This window comes from Panthera tigris, chromosome B4, assembly GCF_018350195.1.
Source record: "Panthera tigris isolate Pti1 chromosome B4, P.tigris_Pti1_mat1.1, whole genome shotgun sequence".
In the NCBI taxonomy this organism is placed as follows: Eukaryota; Metazoa; Chordata; class Mammalia; order Carnivora; family Felidae; genus Panthera; species Panthera tigris.
The window spans coordinates 17,556,009-17,578,669 of record NC_056666.1 but is presented as its reverse complement, the minus strand read 5'-3'; the positions used below and the strand labels follow the sequence as shown (position 1 = coordinate 17,578,669).

The following is a 22,661-nucleotide window of genomic DNA, read 5'->3' as shown; positions in this document are numbered from 1 at the left end:
CCCTGGACACTGCATGACCTCTTCTCCATATAGCCCTTATCATCAGGAGCAGAAGACATAATCGGCTTTTCTAACACGGAGAAGAAGGCAGAGATTCAGACAAAACACAAAGACAGAGGGATTGATCCCAAATGAAAGAACAAGCTAAGGCCACACAAGAGATCTCAGTAACACATATGAGTAACATTTCTGATGGAACATTTAAAGCAGCAATTGTAAAGATACCCACTGGGCTTGGGAAAAAATAGAAGACATCAGGGAAACCCTTACCACAGAGATAAAAGTTAAAAAAGAATTAATCAGAGACAAAGGGCACAATAAGCGAGATTGGAAACAGTCTTGATGCATTAAACAGCAGGCAGGAAGAAGCAGAGGAATGAATTAGTGACCTAGAAGACAAAACAAGGGAGAACAATGGAGCTGAACAACAGAGAGAGAAAAATTATGCAACATGAGAATAGATTTAGGGAATTCAGTGATCCCATCAAACATAATAACTTTCATATATAGGAGTCCTAGAAGAGGAGAGAGAAAAGGGGGGCAGAAAATATATTTCAAGAAATAATAGCACAAAATTTCCCTAATCTGGAAATGGAAACAGACATCCAGATCCAGGAGGCACAGAGCACTCCCATTAAAATCAACAAAAGCAGGCCAACACCAAGACATATAATTAGATTTGCAAAATATAGCAACAAAGGAAAAATCTTGAAAGCGGCAAGAGAAAAGAAGTCCTTTGCTTACAAGAGAAGACCTTTAAGGCTAGCTGGAGATTTCTCAGCAGAAAACTTGGAAAGCCAGAAGAGCATGATATATACAAAGTGCTGATGGGGAAAAAGCTGCAGCCAAGAATACTCTATCCAGGAAGGCTATCATTCAAGAGGAGGAGAGATAAAGAGCTTCCCAGACCAACAAACACTAAAGGAGTTCATGACCACTACACCTGCCCTGCAAGAAATATTAAAGGAGACTCTTTGAGTACAAAGGAGAGACTAAGAGCGACAAAGACAAGAAAGGATCAGAGAGAATCTCCAGAAACAATGACAAAACAAGTAATAAAATGGCAATAAATACATATCTATCAAGAATCACTTTGAATGTAAATGGGCTAAGTGCTCCAATAAAAAGACACAGGGCATCAGAATGGATAAAAAAAGCAAAACCCATCTATATGCTGCCTACAAGAGACTCATTTTAGACCTAAAGACACCTGCGGATTAAAAGTGAGGGGATGGAGAAAAATTTATCACACAAATGGAAATCAGAAAAAAGGTAGAGCAGCAATATTTAAATTAGACAAAATAGACTTTAAAGCAAAAACTGTAACAAGAAATGAAGAAATGTACTAAATTATAATGAGACAATACAACAAGACAAAACAATTTAAATATTTATGCCTTGAACATGATAGCCCCCAACTATATAAAACAATTAATAACAAACATAAAGGAACTAATTGATAATAATACAATAATAGTAGGGGACTTAAATACCCCACTTAGATCAATGGACAGATCACACCTATACAGAAAATAAACAAGGAAACAATGGCTTTGAATATAAGTAATGTTAAAAGAAATTCTTCAAAGAGAAGGGAAGAGATTAGTCATAAACTCGGATCTAAATAAAGAAAGGAACAGTACTAGGAAAGCAATAAATAAAGCAAATCAGTTACCTTCAAATTTTGGCAAAACCTTTTAATTTTAATATTCTGAATTGATCTAAAAGAGAACAGTTCAAAATAGTAATAGCCACAATGTATTTGATGATTATAGTTTGCATGTAAGTGAAATGAGTGATAACAATGACACAAGGGACAGGAGGGAGAAATTAGGAATATTTTATGATTATAAGATAACGTGCACTTTGTGAAGAAGTATGAAATTATTTATTTTTTTTAACGTTTATTTATTTTTGAGACAGAGAGAGACAGAGCATGAATGGGGGAGGGTCAGAGAGAGAGGGAGACACAGAATCTGAAACAGGCTCCAGGCTCTGAGCTGTCAGCACAAGGCCTACATGGGGCTTGAACTCACAAACCGCGAGATCATGACCTGAGCCGAAGTCGGACGCTTAACCGACTGAGCCACCCAGGTGCCCCAAGAAGTATGAAGTTATTTCAAAGTGGAGTTGGATTAGTTGTAAATATATTTCATAAACTCACAGCTAGCACTAAAAAAAAGGGGTAAAAATGGAAATATAATTGAGATACTAAAGAAGGAAACAAAAAAAGAAGCATATGAAATCCTCATTTAAAACTACAAAGGCCTAACAGGAATGGGAGACAAAAATAAGAACAAAGAATAAGGGCAACAACTAAAAAACACTAACACACAGGCCCCCAGGACATGTATTTAATAGGAACTCAAGAGGACAAGAACAGAGGGACTGAAAGAAACTTCCCAGAAAAGAGTTAACATACCATGTCCACAAGTGATAACATGTATGCATTTTGAGCACTGAAAATTTTAAATAAAATATATTTACATCTTTACTAATCACGATGACATTTCAGACAGTAGAGATAAACATTTTATTAAATCTTCATAAAATGGAAAAAAATTAGATGAGCTCAGACTTCTTGATGACTACAGTAGATATCAGTAGCTAAAGAAGAACCATCACTATGTACTTAGAAATAAAATGAACAGATTTTCATTCAAAAATTGTATGACTAAATAGATTATTATTTAGGAGTGAGGCCATTAAAAACACTTGAAGCTTATAAATGCTTAGCAAGACCATCACCACAGATCTTTTCTGAATAAAAAAATAATTACTAAGTGAACCTATTCAAGAAGGAAAGGAATCAAGGGCATGAAATAAAAGAAACAATGGTGAATAAAGAAAATGATAAAGATAAAAGACCAAAACCCAAAGGCCTTAACAGACACCTCACAAAAGAAGACATACAAATGACAAATAAGCATCAGAGATGTGCCATATCATAAGGCATCAGGGAAACGCAAACTAAAACCAAGAGAAATCGCTACACACCTATTTGAATGGCCAGAATCCAGGACACTGACATCAGCGAAATGCTGGAGAGGGTGTGAAGCAACAAGATCTCTCATTCATCGCTGATGGGAATGAAAAATGATACATTCTCTTTGGAAGACAGCTTAGGAGTCTCTTATAAAACTACACATATTCTTACTAAACGATCCAGCAGCCATGCTCCTTAGAATTTACTCAAAAGAGTTGGAAACCTATGTTGACACAAAAACCTTCACATGGATGTTTATAGCAGCTTTATTCATAATTGCCAAACACTTGGAAGCAACCAAAATGTCCTTCGGGAGGTGAATGAACTCTGGTACATCCAGACAATGGGATATAATTCACTATTAAAACAAAATAAGCCAACAAGCCACGAAAGGGACAGAGAGGAATCCTAAATGCACATTACTAAATGAAGGAAGCGAATCTTAAAAGGCTACCAACTGTATAACTTCAATTATATGACATTCTGGAAAAGGCAAAACTATGGAGAAAGTAAACCAACATGGAAGTAGAAAAAATAGCTATTACTTTCTGCTGTGACAAAATTTTAAATTACTAAATTAAGAAAAGACTAACAATACCTCCTCAAAAAAAGAAAGAAATAAAAAGCAGTGGAAAGAAAAATAAACAGACACCACAAATTTAATGTTAGATGAAAAGAAAGAAAATCATCGATAACACTAGTGAAAAGGAGAGCTAGTCAGCTTTATAAAAGCGTTTTAATACTTTACCTTTTTCTTCCCACAATATCTACTATCTGTTGATGATTAAATATTAAAACTTATAAAATTAAGTTAACCTAGTATAATTCTTTCTTTACACTGTCAATAAAATGATTTTTTTACTTTCAATATCTATGCAAATATAGCTTCAATAAAATACACTCAGTATATACATCAAGATCCCTGATGAAATATCTTCATACTACCCACAATAAGTCAAAATCCTAAAAATCATATATACAGAAGATTATTTTTTATTTCCTACCTTCATCATCACTACTTTGATCCTGCTGAGGTATAGATTCTAATGCAAGAACCTCTCTTGCTTTTGTGCGCATCCAGGAAATTCGCCCAGCAGATGTTTCTGATGCCCAGTCACACATGTCAGATTCAAATCCACAGACGTGACATACTACAGAAAGCCAAAAAAGATCTTGGTGAACCATCACAGTGTACTAGAGTAGCTGCTTAGCCATCGTTATGTATTATAATCAAAGCTTAACACGCGCACACATACACACACACACCCAATTTCATACCTACAAATTTTGGTTCAATAAGCCTTAGAATATACCAGCAAATGTGTTTTTCAGAAGTTCCTCCCTTGATCCAGATAGGCATCCTCCCAAATGGAAAACACTGCCATTCAAAAGTGAAAAGATGTTTCCATTTTTTCTTGTACACTGCTCCTATTACAACGTTTTAAATGGCACATATATAATCTGACCTTACCTACCTTATGAAATTAGTTTAAATCACTTGTTATTCATAATCACATGGAAATTTTAAAGAACAAACACTCTATATAATTGAAAGCTGGTCTTTAATGCAACTACTTTATAAAACATCACCTTAAAATTACATATTTAGTATCTTTCATGTTTTGAATAAAGCATAGACTTCCAACAACACTCCAGCTAAAATTAGGACATAAATGTCAACAAAGGTTGGCAGGTGAGTATCCCTCATAGTGGTCTGAATTCCTAGCAGTGGTCCAAGTCTCATGGATGGCTACATACCATCATGGTGGGCATCTCGATTTAACACTTACAGCTCAATCCTTCATCTATAGAATCAAAATTGCAGAGACGTGAATCTAGATGGCACAGTTCCTGCTCGGTATTCAGTGTTTCTTGACATGGTAAAATTTCATCTGTTAAATTTAAAGAGAGGCAAGAAGGGAGATGTCGGTACAACTGGAAAGACTCATGCATTTCCTAAAATGTTAGCATTTGTTCTGGAAAGCACTCTTCACCCAACTCCTCTCTGTAACAGCATCGCTCCCCAGGCAGCTCCATCACACAGAGAGTCAGAGAGAATAATACGACTATGCCAGTGCTTCTGGGATTTAATCGGATCTCTGTGGTGATCGCCAAGCCCCCAAACCAAACCGTCCATGTCTCCATGGAAGTAACATGGCCTAATGTGGAAACAAGGAGCCTATTATTAGAAGGATAATTGTACCTGTGTCAACTATGACATATGCTGATATGCTGTCCTCTTTAACTGGAAGCTGATCTCCTGGAACCGCGGTCCCTGAAATCCTCTCCCTGCTTGGTGTCTGTTTTTCCCTCCACTGCCCGCCCAACACAGGGCTGGAAAGTGGACTGGGCATCCTCCCTGCTCCGTTGCCACTTCCACACAATTCTCAGTCCCATCCCCCCAACCACCTCAGCTTTGAGTCTCCCGACATCAGATGACATCCCTCGTTGTGCCAGCTTGTGGCAGTCACCTACAGACACTGGTGCACCACCCCTCCACCTCGAGGATTTTGACTCTTGGCAGTCATCGTCATTTTGATATCTACTTTCATCTTGTCTCTTCATCTCTTGCTTTTTTCGTATTGATGGTCATGAAGAAAGGTTGAGGAAAAATGACCTCTGCCACCACGCCTGTGAGTACCATCATTACAAGTGGTAACGTTTCCTTTATCTTAATTACAAGTGGCCGACTCCTCAACCATCACCTCTCTCCACTCTTTCCTCCTAGTATCAGCGCTAACAATTTTTTGACAGCACGAGGTCCCACAAGCTACTGGTCCGACAGTTTTCCAATTCCTTTCATCCTTTTTCATGTTCTCTTTTCCTCTCTCACAGACTTTAGAGCCACTCCCTCTGGCACTCCTGTGCTTCCTCATACTCTCAGGGCAAAAACTCTGGTAAGTACAACCCTGCAGGTACTGTAGGTATCTGACAATACACTTTTTTTACATCATAATGTGCTAAAGAACAAGAATTCAGGGCATTTGGGTGGCTCAGTCGGTTAAGCATCTGACTTCAGCTCAGGTCACGATCCTGTGGTTTGTGAGTTTGAGCCCCACATCGGGCTCTCTGATGTCAGTTCAGAGCCCGCTTCAGATCCTCGGTCCCCCTCTCTCTCTCTGCCCCTCCCCATCTCATTCTCTTTCTCTCTCAAAATAAATAAATAAACTTAAAAAGAGTTTAAATAATGTATTTAAAAAATAAAAAATAAAGGACAAGAATTCAACCAAATGAATTTGAAGATCTGATTGGTTTCATTAGCAATAAATTAAAGCAATAATCAGACAGCACCCCAAGTAGAAAGCAGAGGGGAGCTCTGAGGAGCCATACCAAATGGAAGGTTTTTATAGGAAGGAGTGTAGAACAAGACACTTATTAGCAAAAGAAAACAAAAGATTGTTCCAGGCAAGGTCACGTTCCCTTGGAGAAGGTCAAGGGATCTTACTAGGTGGATTACATCATCTTCCTTTGGAGGATGGAGAGGGCCCATGTCATAGAATACCTAACTAGTACTGATCAGAAGGTTCCTGATTGACAGGTTAAGACAGACCTTTCTGAAGAAGTTGAAACTGTAATTAGGTTAGACATTAAGCCCCAGTTTGGTGACTTAGCCTAGTTCAAGTGACACCATTTTAGGCCTGTGGTTTTCTTTTTAACAGATGAGAGTGCCTGATATTAAACTTTTGATGGCTGAGGGCGCCATTTCAAAGATATCCATCTGGAATAAACACATTGCTAGCCACACAACTAGATCAGGAACCTCTTGAATCAATGAAGGCAGACCCCTGGATCCATGGTCTCTCTCCACAACCTTGCTGTGTTGCCCTTGGACACCCTGTACATCCTCCAGGACCTATGTGTAATGAAACTTGTTTTCTCAGAGTTCCCTGATGGTTGTTGCTGAGGTGTATCCTGTAATCCTAACAAGAACCACAAGGTCTGGGTCAGCCACAACACGGGCTCTGATCAAGGAAACATGTGTGGGGGCTCGTCACAAGCAGCGTGGGCCCAGATGACTGCCCCAGGCATTTCCAGCCCAAGACATGGCTATTGGTAGGCTGAGACCACCAGGGAACTGGTCACCCACTCCAGCCTGCATCTGTGGGGCTGAAGATGAGTGATGGAGCCCACCACCATGCTGATTAAAATGGTTTTATGTCTGTGACTACTCACTCCACCTCATCGTCCACGATGTTTCCCCTTCTTTCCTTTTCCTCCATTTCCTCTTTCCTTTTCCTCCTAGACAACTATTCAAAACTCTTTACTTCCTCCTTCAAATTCCAACTCCCCCCCTATCATCCTTCTCAGCTAATATTCTTGCTCCACATTTCATTGGGAAAATGAGAGGAAACAGCAGAAAACCTCACAAGTCCCACTACCTAGCTCCCTGAACTGCTGCCTGAGTACCTTTCTTCTTGTAACTGTGGGTCAACCAGCCATGCTCTTCTCTGGGCCCCTCTTTGTTTCTACAAAAAATCATCTCCTCTTCCCTGTTTTAGGAATTATTCCAGTAATTTCCTCCCCTCTTTTACATCAACAGGTTTTCTTTTCCCTTCGATACACAAAGGGGCCAAAATTTCATCCATCTTAGGAAAGCCCTCTGACCCTCCAACCCCCTCCAACTAACTTCTCTAAGTTCTGCCTATTCACACTGACTCCAACACCAATTCTCCCCACATCCTTCCTTGAACCTGCTCTAGTGAGGTCTTTTTTTTTAAGTTTTTTTTATTGAGGTAACATTCACATAACATAAAATTCACCATTTTAACCATTTTAATTATTTTAAAGTATACAGTTCAGGGGCTTTTATTCATAATAATTGTGCAGTTATCACCACTAATTCCAAAACATTATCACCCCATAACCCATAAACCCATTATATATAAAACCCATAAATTATATAAAACCCATAACCATTATATATCACTCCCTTTCTCTGCTCCTCCTTGGACTCTGGCAACCACTAATCTCCTTCCCATCTCTACAGATTTCCCTATTTTGGATATTTCACATAAATGGAATCATACAATATATGGTCTTCTGTGCTTGACTTCTCTCACTTGGCATAATGTTTTCAAGGTTCCTTCATGTTGTAGCACATATCAGAACTTTTTTTTTCCTTTTTCATACCCTTACCACTCCACTGAAAGTGCATATATCAAGAATGACCTCTGTATTGTTAAATCCAACATTTAATTTTTCTTCCTTATCATACCTGACATGGCAGTAATATTGAAACTAGTCGATCACTAAATCTTTCTTGAAACGTTTTCTTCACTAGGTTCTAGAACATAATTCTCTCCTGGTTTTCCTCTTAAATTACTGGCTGTTCATTCTCAGTCACCTTTGCTGGTTTTTCCTCATCTCCACATTACACAAACATGAGGGGGCTCTAGACCTCAGTCCTTGGATTCCCTTCTCTTCTCTACACCACAACCTTGTTAATATCACCTCATCTCATGCCTTTAAAACATTTCCTTCTTATCAAATTATATTTTAGGCCTAGTTTCACTGGTCTCCAATATAGACATCCTGTTGCTGTCTTGGCCCTTTCACTTGAAGAGCTAACATGTATCTCAACAGAAATAGGTCTAAAATTAAACTTCTGATTCTTTCCTCCAAAGCTTCTCCTCCCACTTTCCTCCCCATCACAGTTCGTGATAATTCCATCCAACCTATTTCAGGAGGAAATCTGGATCCATGACCCATCTCTCGCTCTCACCCATCACGCGATTCATCAGCAAAGCTTTGCTTTCTCTATGGAACACATCCAGAATCTCATTACATCCTACTGCCTCTGCTACTACTACCAATTCTGACTCAAGGAAAATCACTCTTTCTGGATTACAGTAATAACTCTGTATTTTGCTCCCTTGTTGCTGCCCTTGTCTCCCTCTGACCTTTAAATATATGAGTCAGATCACATCTCCTCGGCTCAACATCGTTACATGGGTTGCTGTCCTTCATGAAATAAATACAGAAGTCCTCACCATGATCTTCCTCATACAGACAAAGCTGACTCTTGCCTTGAGACCTTTGTATTTATAGTTCCTTCCAAAATATGCATGGCTTTCTCCCTCAACTCCTTGCGGTTTTTTTGTTGTTGTTGTTTAGAAACATATTTTCCACGTGACCATGCCTGACTAAAACTTCACTTTACCTTCATCTATGGCACTTCTTATCTTGGCTTTCTGCTCTATTGTTCCCCACAGCACATATCACCACTTGACATAGTTTTTTTTTTTTTATTTGCTTAGTATCTTTCTCCCTTTGACTAAAATGTAAGTTCCATGAACACAGGGATTGGTGTTTGTTTTTCGTTTCTGTCTCCCCATTGTCTGAAATAACTCTTGGCACAACGTAAGTGTCCAATATATAGTTGTTTAAGGAATGAATAAATATAATTCAACAAAATACTTGACAATATCATCGATCCTATGTAAAGTGCTTACGTTTTTATTTGGAATACAATTGAAGCCACTGGTTATGAAACAATTTATGAATAACACCCATAAGCTGATTTCTTATAATAGGAGCTTACAAATAATGAATATGCAAAGCCTTTGAATGTAAGATCCTCTGAAAATAAAACTGCATATGCAATTAAGGGAGTGTAGGTAATAAATGAAGCTAAGGTTGCACAATAACAATTAACATGAAACAATTAAAACTGTAATTTTTGTTGATTCACATAATAGCTGCAGATCTTCTGCTTCCTGGAGCTAAATAATTAAGTATTGGCCATAGTTCAATTAAGTGTTGTATATTATCTCTAATTTTTCACTATTTATACAAGAAAAAAAATTCACAAAGGTACTATGAACAAAAATAGCAAAATAGTCAAGTATCAATTGCATGATATTAACAACATAGCTTGTGTCAATCGGTATGAAATATCTTTCACCAATGTCAACCATTTTTACTACCTTCATTCCCCAAACTGGAATTTGTAACCGTAAAAACAGCAGATGGGGGTATAAGTTGACAGTTAATCTTCTGGACACTTCTTTTTCTTTCAGTGCATTCAATCTCAGAGCTCAATACTATTTCAAGAAGTCAGTTATCTATATTTACATTCATACGCATTTTTCCTACATCCCCACCCTCTTTCTATCTCATTCTTACATTGCACCACAGTCTAGCAGCAGAAAATTACTTTGAGGATTTTAAAATCCTCCATCCATGATACATGATCATCAGGATGCAGCTTTGCCAACGTTTCAAGGTCTCTATACCAATGAAGCCACATTTCCTTCACACCTTATCTTGTACAAGCAGGTTGTATAAAATTGGCCAGACTCTCTCTCAGATGGTAGAGAATGAAGCGCAAGTCTCAAGGCCATTGCAGTAAAAGTTATAATTGACATCCACTTTTGACTCCAGGGACTTAGGACAATTTCTTTGTCAATGTTCTTAAATTAATAATGAATTTCAAGGGACAGTTATTAGATCTTAAAAGGTAACTAGAAATTAATAGGACAAAAAAGGTAACTAGGTCCTTGGTTATTTAGCTGGATAATATGTATGCACCATTCAGGTTCTCATTAAAGATGATTTGTATATTTGGGGCCTTCATAAATGAGACTAACGCAGTGTCCTGGCAAACCAATCTAAAAATCTTCAGAGAATATTCACAATATTCTGATTATGAACCATAGCATGCAATTTTTATAAAAAATTATAATAAGCAATTTATTCAAGAATCAGTGTCATTCAAGAATCAGTGACTAAACACATATGTATTCACAGTCACGAAGCTCGACTTTTTTTCACACGTGCCACTTTGGTAAAGTCTAAAAAGATTCTCCTTTCAATGAATGTGCAGCGAATTTTCTTGGAAAAGGGCAGTATTTAGCATGACACTGTTTGAAGGTGTGGGCATAATCTAAAAGATTTCCCTAATATTAGAGAAAGAATTTAGTTGAATTTTCCAACTCACAAAGTGTTCTGAAACCATAAAGATGCCTATACCTATACTGTAAGCACTTATATAAAGTTTACATGTTTACGATAAAGAGAAATATGTAGAACAAAACTAGAAAGTCGTGCTTTTTCCTTAACGGTAATACTACCAAGGGCTCTGTGTAGCAGCTTCCTCACCATGAGAATCTTTTCAGCTTTAAAAAGTACTATTTCTTCTTTAAATTTATTTAACTTAACATACAGTAAAATCCATCCTTTGGGTTATTCAGTTCTATGAGTTTTGACAAACATAGACCCATGATCTTTCAATCAATCAATACTCCATTTATTTAGTCAGGTATTCTTGATGTCTTTGATCATTATTTTGTAGGTTTCAGAATACAAATCCAGCACGTATTTTGTTAGATTTATATATAAAAATTTACTTTGATTGTATTACAAATGGCGTCATTTTTCTAATGTCAGTTTTCAGGTGTTCATTGCCATTAGATAGAAATACAACTGATTTTATACTGACTTTGCATACTGCTACTGTGATAAAAATAAAATAATTTTAAAATAATTTTTATTTATTTAAAAATAAATTCTGTGATATTTTATCCATAGACAATCACGTTATCTGCAAATACGGCAAGATTTATTTCTTCTGTTGCAACTGTATGTGTATACCTTTACTTACATGTCTTGCCTTATTGCATTGGCTGGGATTTCCAGTAGGTCTTGAATACAAGTGGTAAGAGTGAACATCACTGCCTACTTCTCAGTTTTAGAGGTGAAGCACTCATTCATTATGGGTATGATGTTAACTGTTTGATCTTTGTATATGCTCTTTATTAGGTTAAAGATATTAATAGTTTGCTGAGGTTTTTAATCATGGCTGTTTGATGAATTTTGTCAAGTGCTTTTGCTGCATCTACTGAAATCATCACATGCTTTTCTTTTGTCTGATACATGGTAAATTACATTGATTGCTTTCTAAACATTGGACCAGTTTAGATGATTGTAATGTAATCTCCTGGATGACTGTAATGTAATCTCTTTCTAATGTATTACTGGATACCATTTGCTAATATTGTGATAAAGATTTTTTTGTGAAAGAAATGTTGGTCTGTAGCTTTCTTTTCTTATAATATTTTTGTTCAGTTTTGGTGTTAGGGCAAAGTTGCCCTTCTAGAATAAGGTAACAAGTATTATCTTCCCTTATATTTTCTGAAATAGAATGTATAAAACTGGTGTTATTTTTTCCCCTAAATATTTTATACAATTTTCCAGTGAAACCACGTGGTCCAGGAGTTTTCTTTAATGGAAGATTTAAAGTACGTGTCCTATTTTGTTAATAAACATAAAACTATTCAAATTATCACTTTCTTCTTGAATGGCTTTTGATTATTTGTGACTTTCAGGGAATTTGTTCATTTCACATACATTGTTAGATCTATGTACAGAGTTTTTGTAGTATTTCCTAATTACTATTATCCTCTAATACCTGTAGAGTCTTTAATGTTAGCTCTATTTCATTCCAAATTAGGTAATATGTGTCTTTCCTCTTTTTGTCTTGGTCAATTCAGCTAGAACTTTATCATTTTTTATTTACCTCTTCAAAGAACCCGCTTTTGGTTTCAATAATTTTCTCTACAACTTTCTCATTTTAAATTCCATTATTTATTGTCTCTCTATATATTATTTTCCCACTGTTTGATTTAGCTTTTATATGTTCTTCTTTTTCTGCTTTCATTAGATGAATAGTTAAATTTACAGGCTTGAGACCTTTTTTCTTTCCTAACAAAAAAATTTATACCTATTAATTTTTTCCTCAGCACTGCTTTAGCTATCTTACACAAATTTTAGTACGTTATATTTTCATTTTCTTTCAGTTCAAAATATTTGGTTCTTTCAAAGTATGTTTTATTTAAATTTGTGACATTTAATTTCCAAGTGATTGTGGAGGTCCCAGATTTGTAGTTTAATTTCATTTTGCTCAGAGGATATATTTTATACCATTTCAGTTGTTTTAACATTCTTAAGGTTTGTTCTGTGGCCCCAGTAGTACTGCTAAGCCATATTGGAGCCTGGAAAATTCAGTAATACTAATACCATCGTCATTTAACATTTTTATATTTTGTTTATCATTGATTTTTTCATTAATTGTGAGCTTTTAATGTGTGGTATTAAAATATTACTTATCTTAATTAGCGCTTGTCTTACCCCGCTTGGGCTGCTATAACAAAGTACCCAGATTGGATGGCTTAAGGAACAAAAATTTACATTCTCACAGTTCTGGAGGCAGGAAGTACAAGATGAGGTTGCCAGAGTGTCTGACTTCTCGTAAGGGTCTTCTTTCTGGCTTGCACTTGGCTACCTTCTCACTGTGACCCTCACATGACAGAAGGACAGGGAGAGAATAAGAGAGAGGATGACAGAAAGAGAGGGGTGGCGGGGAGGGAGAGAGAAAGCGAGAGCGAGATCTCCTCTTCTTATAAGGCTACAGTTCTATTAGATTAGGACACCACCTGTATGATCTAATTTAATCTTAACTACCTAAGACACTATCACCGATATAGTCACATTGGGGTCTAGAGTTTCAACATATGAAATTTGGAGCGGGGCACAATTTGGTCCATAACAAATTTTTAGTGTCCCCTTAAATTCTGCATCTGGGGGAGGATCTCCCATGCCTCCTTGAGTCTTGCCACTGGGCCCAGGCTATAGTCTTAGTTTACTAGTGAACGTTCAGCATGCACTGAAAAGAAGAAGTATTCTGCTATAGTTTTAAATGACTTGTTTAAAATGTCAATTATATCAAGTAGGTAGATAATTTTCTGCCTTTCCATAGATTGCCTTTTCATTTTGTTTCCTGTTTGTCTCTTTTGCTGTGCAGAAGCTTTTTAGTTTGATGTCTCGTCCCACTTGCTGATTTTTTTCTTTGGTTGCTTGTGATTTTGGTGTCACATCCAAACAAGAAAAAAAGTTGCCAGGTTAATGTCCTAGAAATTTTCTCCTATGCTTTTTTCTAAGAGGTTTATGGTTTCAGGTCTTATGTAGAAGTCTTTAATCAATTTAGGGTTAATTTTCATTAGTGCTATAAGGGTTCAATTATCCCAGCACCATTTATTGAAGAGACTATCCTTTCTCCATTAACTATTCTTGACTCACTATCAAAAGTTAGTTGATCGATATGCAGTGTTTTATTTCTGGGTTTTCTATTCTGTTTCATTGGTCTGTGTGTCATTTTTTATGCCCGTATCAAACTGTTTTAATTAGTATAGTTTTGTAGTATAATTTAAAATCAGGAAGTATAATGCTTTGCTGTTCTTTCTCAGAATTGCCTTGGCTATCTGGGCTCTTTTGTGGTTCCACAGAAATTTTAGGGTTTTTTTCCCCCACAGGTTTTGCAAATTCTTGCTGACTTTTTTGTATACTTTTTCTGTTGATTCCTGAAAGATGTGTATGCAAGTCTCCTTGTATAATTGTAGGTTTGTCTATTTTTCCTTTTAGTTCTAACAGTTTTACTTCATGTGTTTTGGAGTACTGCTTTTAGGTGCGTACATATTTAGGACTCTTCTGTTTTCTTAATGAATTTACCCTTTTATCATTATATAATGTTCCTCTCTATGCCTATTAATTTTCCTTGTCCTGAAGCACATTTTGACATTAATATAGCCATTCACCCTCCTTTTAATTACATTGCTTAATGTATCTCTTTTAATATCTTTAGGTTTTTTTAGTTGCTCGTTTATTCTTTTTTTAAAAGTGTCGTTGAAACACAATGTTACATTAGTTTCAAGTGTATGACACACAGATTCAGCAACTCTCTACATTATGCTCACAAGTGTAGCTACCATCTGTCACCATACAACACTATTAAAATACAATTGACTATATTCCCTGTTGTACTTTTTAACTTCATGATTTATTCATTCCGTAATGGAAGCCTGTACCTGCCACTCCTCTTCACCCATTTTATCTGTCCTTCTATCCCCTGACACCCATCAATTTGTTCTCTGTATTTATGGATATTTTCTGTTTTTTTATTCATTTGTTTTATTTTGCTTAGATTCTACATATAAGTGAAATCATATGGTATTTTTCTTTCTTAGTCTGACTATTCACTTAGCATAATACCTTCTAGTTCCACCCATGTTGTCACAAATAGCAAGATCCCATCCTTTGTTGTACCATCCTTTGTTATAGCTGCATAATATTCATATATATAAATCAATATATATATTGATCAATATATATATTGATATATATATCAATATATATATTGATCAACATATATAAATATATATAGATCAATATATATATTGATCTATATATATATCGATAATATATATGATCAATATATATATTGATCATATATATTGATATATATATGATCGATATATATATGATCGATATATATAATCATCTTTATATATGTTATACCATCCTTTGTTATAGCTGCATAATATTCATATATATACATATAAAATCATATTTATCCATTTATTGATGGACCCAGGTTGCCTCCATATCTTGGCTAATGTAAATAATGCTGCAATAAACAGAGGGGTGCATAGATCTTTTCAAATTGGTGGGTTTTTTTACATTGGGTAAATACCCAGTAGTGAAATTACTGGATTGTATGGTACTTCTTTTTAATATTTTGAGGAATTTCCATACTGTTTTCCACAGTGGCTGCACCAATTTATGTTTCTACCAACAGCGCATGAGAGTTCTTTTTTCTCCACATCTTCATCAACGCTTGTTATTTCTTGTCATTTTGGATTTTAGCCATTCTGACAGGTATAAATGATATTTCACTACAGTTTTTGATTTCCACTTCCTGGATGATTAGTGATGAACATTTTTCATGTGTCTGTTTGCCATTTGTATGTCTTCTTTGGAAAAATGTCTATTCAGGTCCTCTGCCCATTTATTAATTGGATCATTTGTCTTTTTGACTGTTGAGTTGTATAAGCTCTTTACATATTTTGATATTAACCCTTTATTGAATATATTATTTGCAAATATCTTTTTCTATTCATTAGGTTGCCTTTATATTTTGTTGATGGTCTCCTTCACTGAACAAAATCTTTTTATTTTTGTGTAGCCCAAATAATTTATTTTTGTTTTTGTTTCCCTTGTCTAAGAAGACGTAACTAGGAAAACACTGCAAAGGCCAATGTCAAAGACATTACTACCTATGTTTACTTCTATGAATTTAATGGCTTCATGTCTCTTATTTAGGTCTTTACTCCATTTTGAGTTCATTTTTGTATTACGGTGTAAGAAAGTGATCCAGTTTCGTTCTTTTGCATGTAGGTGTCCAGTTTTCCCAGCACCATTTATTGAAGAGGCTATCTTCTCCCCATTGCATATTCTTCCTTCCTTTGACATAGATTCATTAACTATATTTGAATCCCTTAACTTTTAATTAATCTATATCATTATTTTTTAAATGAGCTTTTGTAGTCAAAATGTAGTTATTTCTTATCTTTTATCTAATCTGACAATCTCTGACTTCTAAAAGGAATATAAATGCCACTTATGTTTAATGTAATTATTTTATCATCATAACTAATTTATTATTATTTAAATTATTAAATAGTAATTTATTATCATATAACATTAATAATATAATAATAATTAAAATTATTTTTTTCAGTTTGTCTCTTCTGCACTTATTACCCATTATTCTCTTTGCCACCACCCTGCTATCATTTCTGCCTTCACCATCTGTTTTTATTTGTCTAATGGATTATTTCAATATTTTAATATTTTTATGCTCAATTTTAATGTATCTATTGTCCTTTATATATGCCTGTTTGGCATTCACTACAGGCACAATAATATGCACACCTCAGTTTAACACTGTACATAGAGTTTGTTAACATTTTAAATAAAATGTAGGTGTCTTAAACCTATGGATTTCTACACTCCCAACTTTATGATATACTTGTCACATATCTTACATCTACATGCTTTGAACCCACCAAAAGGGTGTTCAAATATCTGCTTTCAAGAGTCCCGTGTACATTAAAAATCTTCACAGAAGAAGAACATTCCATTATATTTACTCTGATATTTATAACTTCAGCTTTTTTGTTTTTTGTTTTCAATAGGCTCTACACCCAGCATGGAGCCCAACACTGGGCTCAAATTCATGACCTTGAGATCAAGATTCAGAAACTTAACTGACTGAGCCACCCAGGCGCCCCTCAGTTGTTCTTTCTTTCTTTCTTTCTTTCTTTCTTTCTTTCTTTCTTTCTTTCTTTCTTTCTTTCTTCCTACTGATACATTGACCTCTGATATTTTCTTTGTTCAGCCTGCGAACTAACTTGCGTTAGCATTTCTTTCAAAATAAATTTGGTGATGAAGTCTATTACTTTCTCTTGATCTGAGAATGTCTTTATTTTTCTCCAATTCCTGAAGGATATTTTCAATGGATATAGAATTCAGAGTTACTTAGTTTTAGCATTTAAAAAATGCATCCCTATATTCTGGCTTCCATACTGATGGAAAAACTATAGGCTTACAGAAAACGTACAGACTACCATGTCTCCGAAGAAGAAACTGCAGTGGCTACAGATGAGAAAGAACTCATATGTCATAGAATTAGTTCAGGAAAGCCTCTATATTAGTTTGCTAGGGCTGCCATCACAAAGCACCACAGATCTGGTGGCTTAAACAATGTAAATTTACTTTATCATGATTTGGGAAGCTAGAAGTCCAAGATCAAGGTGTCAGCAAGATTGGTTGCTTCCGAGGGCTGCTCCCTTGGGTCTGCAGATGACCATCTTCTCCCTGGGCTTTCCCACGGTCTTCCCTCTGTGTGTTTGTTTGAATCTCCGCTTCTTAGAAGGACACTAGTCATTTTGGATTAGTACCCACCCATGTGACCCCATTTTAACTTAATTTACCTCTTTAAAGACCCCATCTACAAATACATTTGCATTCTGAGGTACTGGGGGTTAGGACTTCAGTATATGAATTTTGGAGGGTGGACATAATTCGGCTCATAACAGTCACTGAACAAACAGTAACAATAAAAACAATAATAACAGCAAGAATATGTTCCTGAATGGCATGTGTTATTTATCTTTGTTCACTTTTAAGTTTTTCTGTACTGTTGATTCTCAGAAGTTTGATTATGATGTGTGTGGGCATGGTTTTTATTTCAATTTTCCTGGTTGGGGTTTGTTGAGAAATCCTTGGAATCGTGATGGCCATGAAAACCAGCAGCCCAGGAGCTTCATTTTGGCTTTATTTGACCTGATTCTGAGCTCATTCATCAAAAAGAGCCTTTTCCCAGAGGCAATTAGTTGATACCAGAGCTACCTGGAGACAGCTGTTGCAAACTGGGGCAAACAAAGAGCTGACCAAAACAACTTAAAGGAAAAAGTCATAGAAGGAGACGTCTCCAAGGGGGGCTTTGAGAAGCTCTGACATATCCCAGGATATATAGGAAGCAGAGAAAAAGTGCAAGTTTATGCACATGCCCAGGAAAGACCCTTGAAGACTCTATTCTCCCATGTGTGGGTGACCTTGAGACTCTGCACAAGCAGGAAGTGAATGTTGAGGCAGGGTGGAAAAAAAAAACTATCTGACCTGCGTTAATGATATGCTCCCATGCCACACTGAGCCCTTCAGCACTGCTACAATTTAGTTCATTACTAAGACAATAAGTGATTATTACATTTGAGCAGTTATTAATTTCTCCTCCCACTGATTCTAACATTCTTACTTTAAAATATAGCTTTCATTATTACTTAGGAATGTAAAGGCCAACACATCAGAAGATAACTACCATTGAGAAGATAGTTTGTTTTCCTCACAGACTCCAAGAAGATGGGGTACACTATGCAATGAGTTAGGGGTGGGAGGAAGTACATGGGAAAACACCAGGGTTAGTCAGGAGGCAGAGGGAGAGAGGGGAAATATGGGCAAGAGCATTTCTTGTGGATTTTTGGGAAGGAACTGGTAAGGTAGCGTATGTAGGCTTAGAATTGTCTGGTGGGAATAATTTCAGCATGCTCTGGGGCAGAAGGGACTGTCCTTTATTGTCTGGTACCTTGCTATTATAAGATGAATCATCTCCCCATGACCCACCAATTCATATGTTGAAGTCCAACCCCCCACTACCTCATTATGTGACCATATTTAGAGACAGGGTCTGTAAGGGGGTAACTAAGATAAAATGAGGTCATGTGGGTGGGCCTTAATTGAATATGACTGTCCTTATAAGAAGAAGAGTTTAAGAGACAGATACACACAGAGGGAATACCGTGTGACAAGAGGGACTAGATTGCCATCCACAAGCTAAGGAGGCAAGACTCAAAAGAAAGCAAACTTGTTGAAATCTTGATTTTGGACTTCTAGCCTCCAGAATCATGAGAATATAAATTTCTGTTGCTTAAACCACCCAGTTGGAGTTATTTTGTTATGGTAGCCCAAGGATACTAATACAGCGACCCTGGGGTGATTATGGCAGGTGCAAAGTGCCCAGAGTGTGAGAGCCTGAAGAGGTGGTTGGGGATAGGGGCCCTGGATGGGTTGGTTTGCATTTGTAGGGTGAGCTGTTTTTTGTAGCTCTAGGAATTGGCTAACCCTGGAAGAGACAGTCTCTCCAGGGTCAGCAAGGCCCTCAGATATCAAAGCATCAGAATATGGAAAATAAAAGGCATGGTTCATCGAATTCTCTCGAGTTTTAAAAAAAATCAGAACAAAATCTTGAAAGCACAATAGCTTGAAGACATAAAAAAAAATAAGGAAGTCTTGTCAGTATACCTTACCATCTTAAACAAAAACCTTTTTATAAACCAAAATAATCTATCAAAAGATAACTATATTAGAGCACTCATTTCCAACTATTACTCCTTCCTAAGTACTATTTTTCTGCTACAAAATGACAAAAACGTCTATTTTGCACTAAAATATAGAAAATATTTGGTCCAGATTAAATCTCAGATAAAATCACATTAAGTAGCTTGGGGACATACCTTCATTTTTTATGTTAAAACAGAAACTGAAAAATCACATATATTCTTAGCATAAATATAAGTCCTGCTAAAAAAAAATAGTCCCATGATATTCTATTTAAATCTGTGTTCTGTGAAATGGAGCATATATAGCTCAGAGAAAAGAAGAATTTATTTGAATTCCTGAATGGTTGGGTTCTTAGAGGACTGTAAAGGAGGAAGTTGGACTGGTGTGCGAGAGCAGGGTCACGGTGAGCTTAGAAATTCGAATTTTTGAGAATCCGTAGAAATCTGAATTCTATCCTGGAGGCAATGAGAGTGACTGACAGATTTTAACAAAGTAGAGACTGGTCATATTTGTATGTTAGAAAGTATAATCTGGTGGACAGTAGTTAGTACTGGATGGTAGAGTTGAATAGATCGAAACCAGAAGTTTTTAAAATTCAGCAGGAAAAAAATATGCACTTAAATGAAATCGTGGTTGGATACATAATAATAATAAACAGGGCAGATAATTTGAAAAATATAAGGGCATGCCCTCAATACTATTTTTTGACCAAATTAATACAGGGGAAAGAAGAGAGGAGAATGATTTAAGAATGACCGACCCCTAGACTACTAAGTGAGACCAGATGTCAATAATCTAAAAAGGGAAATATAGGCAAGGCAAGATATTTTGGAAGAAAACTGAAATTTACTTCTAAATAAGCTGACGTTGAGTTTCTCTGGAAAATATGTTTGCTCACTCAATTCATAAACCTGTTCTCCTTGCCTGCCTCTGTTACAGAGGCTAAATCCAAATACTCAATTTTATTAGTCTCCCTAGCAACCAAGGTTACCACGTGACAATCACCTAGCCAATGGCATGGCCAAACACATTGCCCTTTCCCATTTCTGTCTTCCTCCTAGCTTGGATGTGAGATGTATAGAATCTCAACAGTCACTTTAAGAACATAAGGTGACAAGCATGAAGCAAATACCAAGGAAATCCCTTAGTCCTTGACTTTAATAGTATTAGAGTTGAAAATCTATGCCATAACTGTCCATCTCCTCTGTTTTCTTAAGTCACCTAGGAAAACTTGTCTTTTTTCTGGCATCCAAATGCATTCCTAACTCCACCCTCCACTTGATTAAGATTTCTGACGGTGATGTCCGGAAGACGTTGAGTGGGCTTCTGCCCCCATGTCTCAGATGCACGCTGATCGTCACCATCAGGACTGCATGAGACTGAAACCACTGATTCTAGTCAGCTGGAACTCTGTCTCAGGGCAGTCACTGTGAGTGTAGCAACCCAGGGACCAGGCTGTGTGGCATACAAATGCTAGTTTGGTTCTTAAACCCAAGGTCAGTTGGCTTCACCAAAAGTGTCCTGAGTGCCTTATTTAAAATGTAGGCCTTATCCTCAGTGATTCCCATCTAGCAGGTTTGGAGTAAAGCCCAGAATCAATCACTCCTCTTTGTGATTCTGGTGACTGACTAGGGTTAGTCTATCATGATAGCATCTGAACTTGACTGGAGAGCATCATTTGCAAATTTAATGTTATATAATTTTACCGTATCTCACATTCCTACCATGTGCAAAATGCAACTCCATCCATGTGCTAATCCTATTCCATGACACTTTATTCTTTTTCTCCGTTATTAATCCTCATGCTGCTGTGTTTTCCTCCCAAAAGTTTAATTGTGCCATCAACCCTCATTCTATTTGAAGAACAAAAAATAAAACTCCTTGCACCCTCACCTTCAAAGAACATACTGTGTGATCCTACCTAAATAAATAGGTAGGATCCTACCTAAATGAATACTGGCTTTTTTTCTTTTTAATTTTTTTAATGTTTTTTTTTTTTTTTTGAGAGAGAGAGAAAGAGACAGTGTGACAGGGGAGGGGCAAAGAGAGAGGGGTCCACAAAATCCAAAGCAGGCTCCAGGCTCTGAGCTGTCAACCCACCTGCATGGGGTGGGGCTCGAACCCACGAGCAGTGAGATCAATATACTGGCTTTTTCTAACAACAGACTAATTCCTTTGCAATTGTCCCAAGGGATGGCATCCTTTCCCAATGCCCCATAAAACACAAGGCCTACGATTAAAGTTGCCACTCTTCTAAATCCCCAGTGTCGATTCATTTGTTCTTCCATGTGTAGAAATATCTTGGCTCCTAACACACAACTTACTTCCCTAGATCTAGGTTCATGAATCCATATTCATGGAAGACTTCAGTTTGGGATGTCAAAATCTTCTCTAGCCCCACACCCAGTAATGTTGTACAAATTTAATAGCCATGTGAAAAGGTTAGCCGATAACTTAGCTTTAAAATTCATGCCTCATCTTCAGTAAACTTTATTTCCCCACCACCTCAAAAACAATATGGTTATAATATTATCTGGAACTATTGTCTTAGAAATTGCAGACACCAATGTTTTTCTACTTGGCCACAACCTTTTATCGAATGTCCAGCTGGCTGATGCTCTCACTCCTGTGACTACTGTTTTTTCACTTCTATAGTGATTTGATAGAGCTCTTTTAAGTGCTTACTAAAAACCTGGCATTTGTCTTCTGAATATTTATCATGGCCCATCTACATTGGCCTTTGTCCCAGTATGTGGATCACAGGTAATTAAGGAAATGGCTTTGGTTCCCAGGTCCAGAGATGCAGAGAAAGGTCATATCTGAAATGATAGCAGAGTCCTATTACAGGCGATGTCAAGTCCCAGGCACAACCCCAGCATGCTCCTGTGTACGTCTGTAATGCAAACAAAGCTTCATAGCAGCGGCCAGTTCCTAATTTTCC

General features: G+C 36.6%; 1 protein-coding gene across 1 annotated transcript in view; it reads right to left on the bottom strand.

The window, feature by feature from the left end:
- Positions 1-22,661, bottom strand: part of MALRD1 (MAM and LDL receptor class A domain containing 1) — a 778,752-nt gene that overhangs the window by 694,917 nt on the left and 61,174 nt on the right. The window contains exons 9-10 of the mRNA XM_042993660.1: positions 4,777-4,878; positions 3,991-4,137 (exon numbers count right to left, since the gene is read on the bottom strand). Of these exons, the coding sequence (XP_042849594.1) occupies positions 3,991-4,137; positions 4,777-4,878 (249 nt within the window). The remainder of the gene's footprint in view (positions 1-3,990; positions 4,138-4,776; positions 4,879-22,661) is intronic.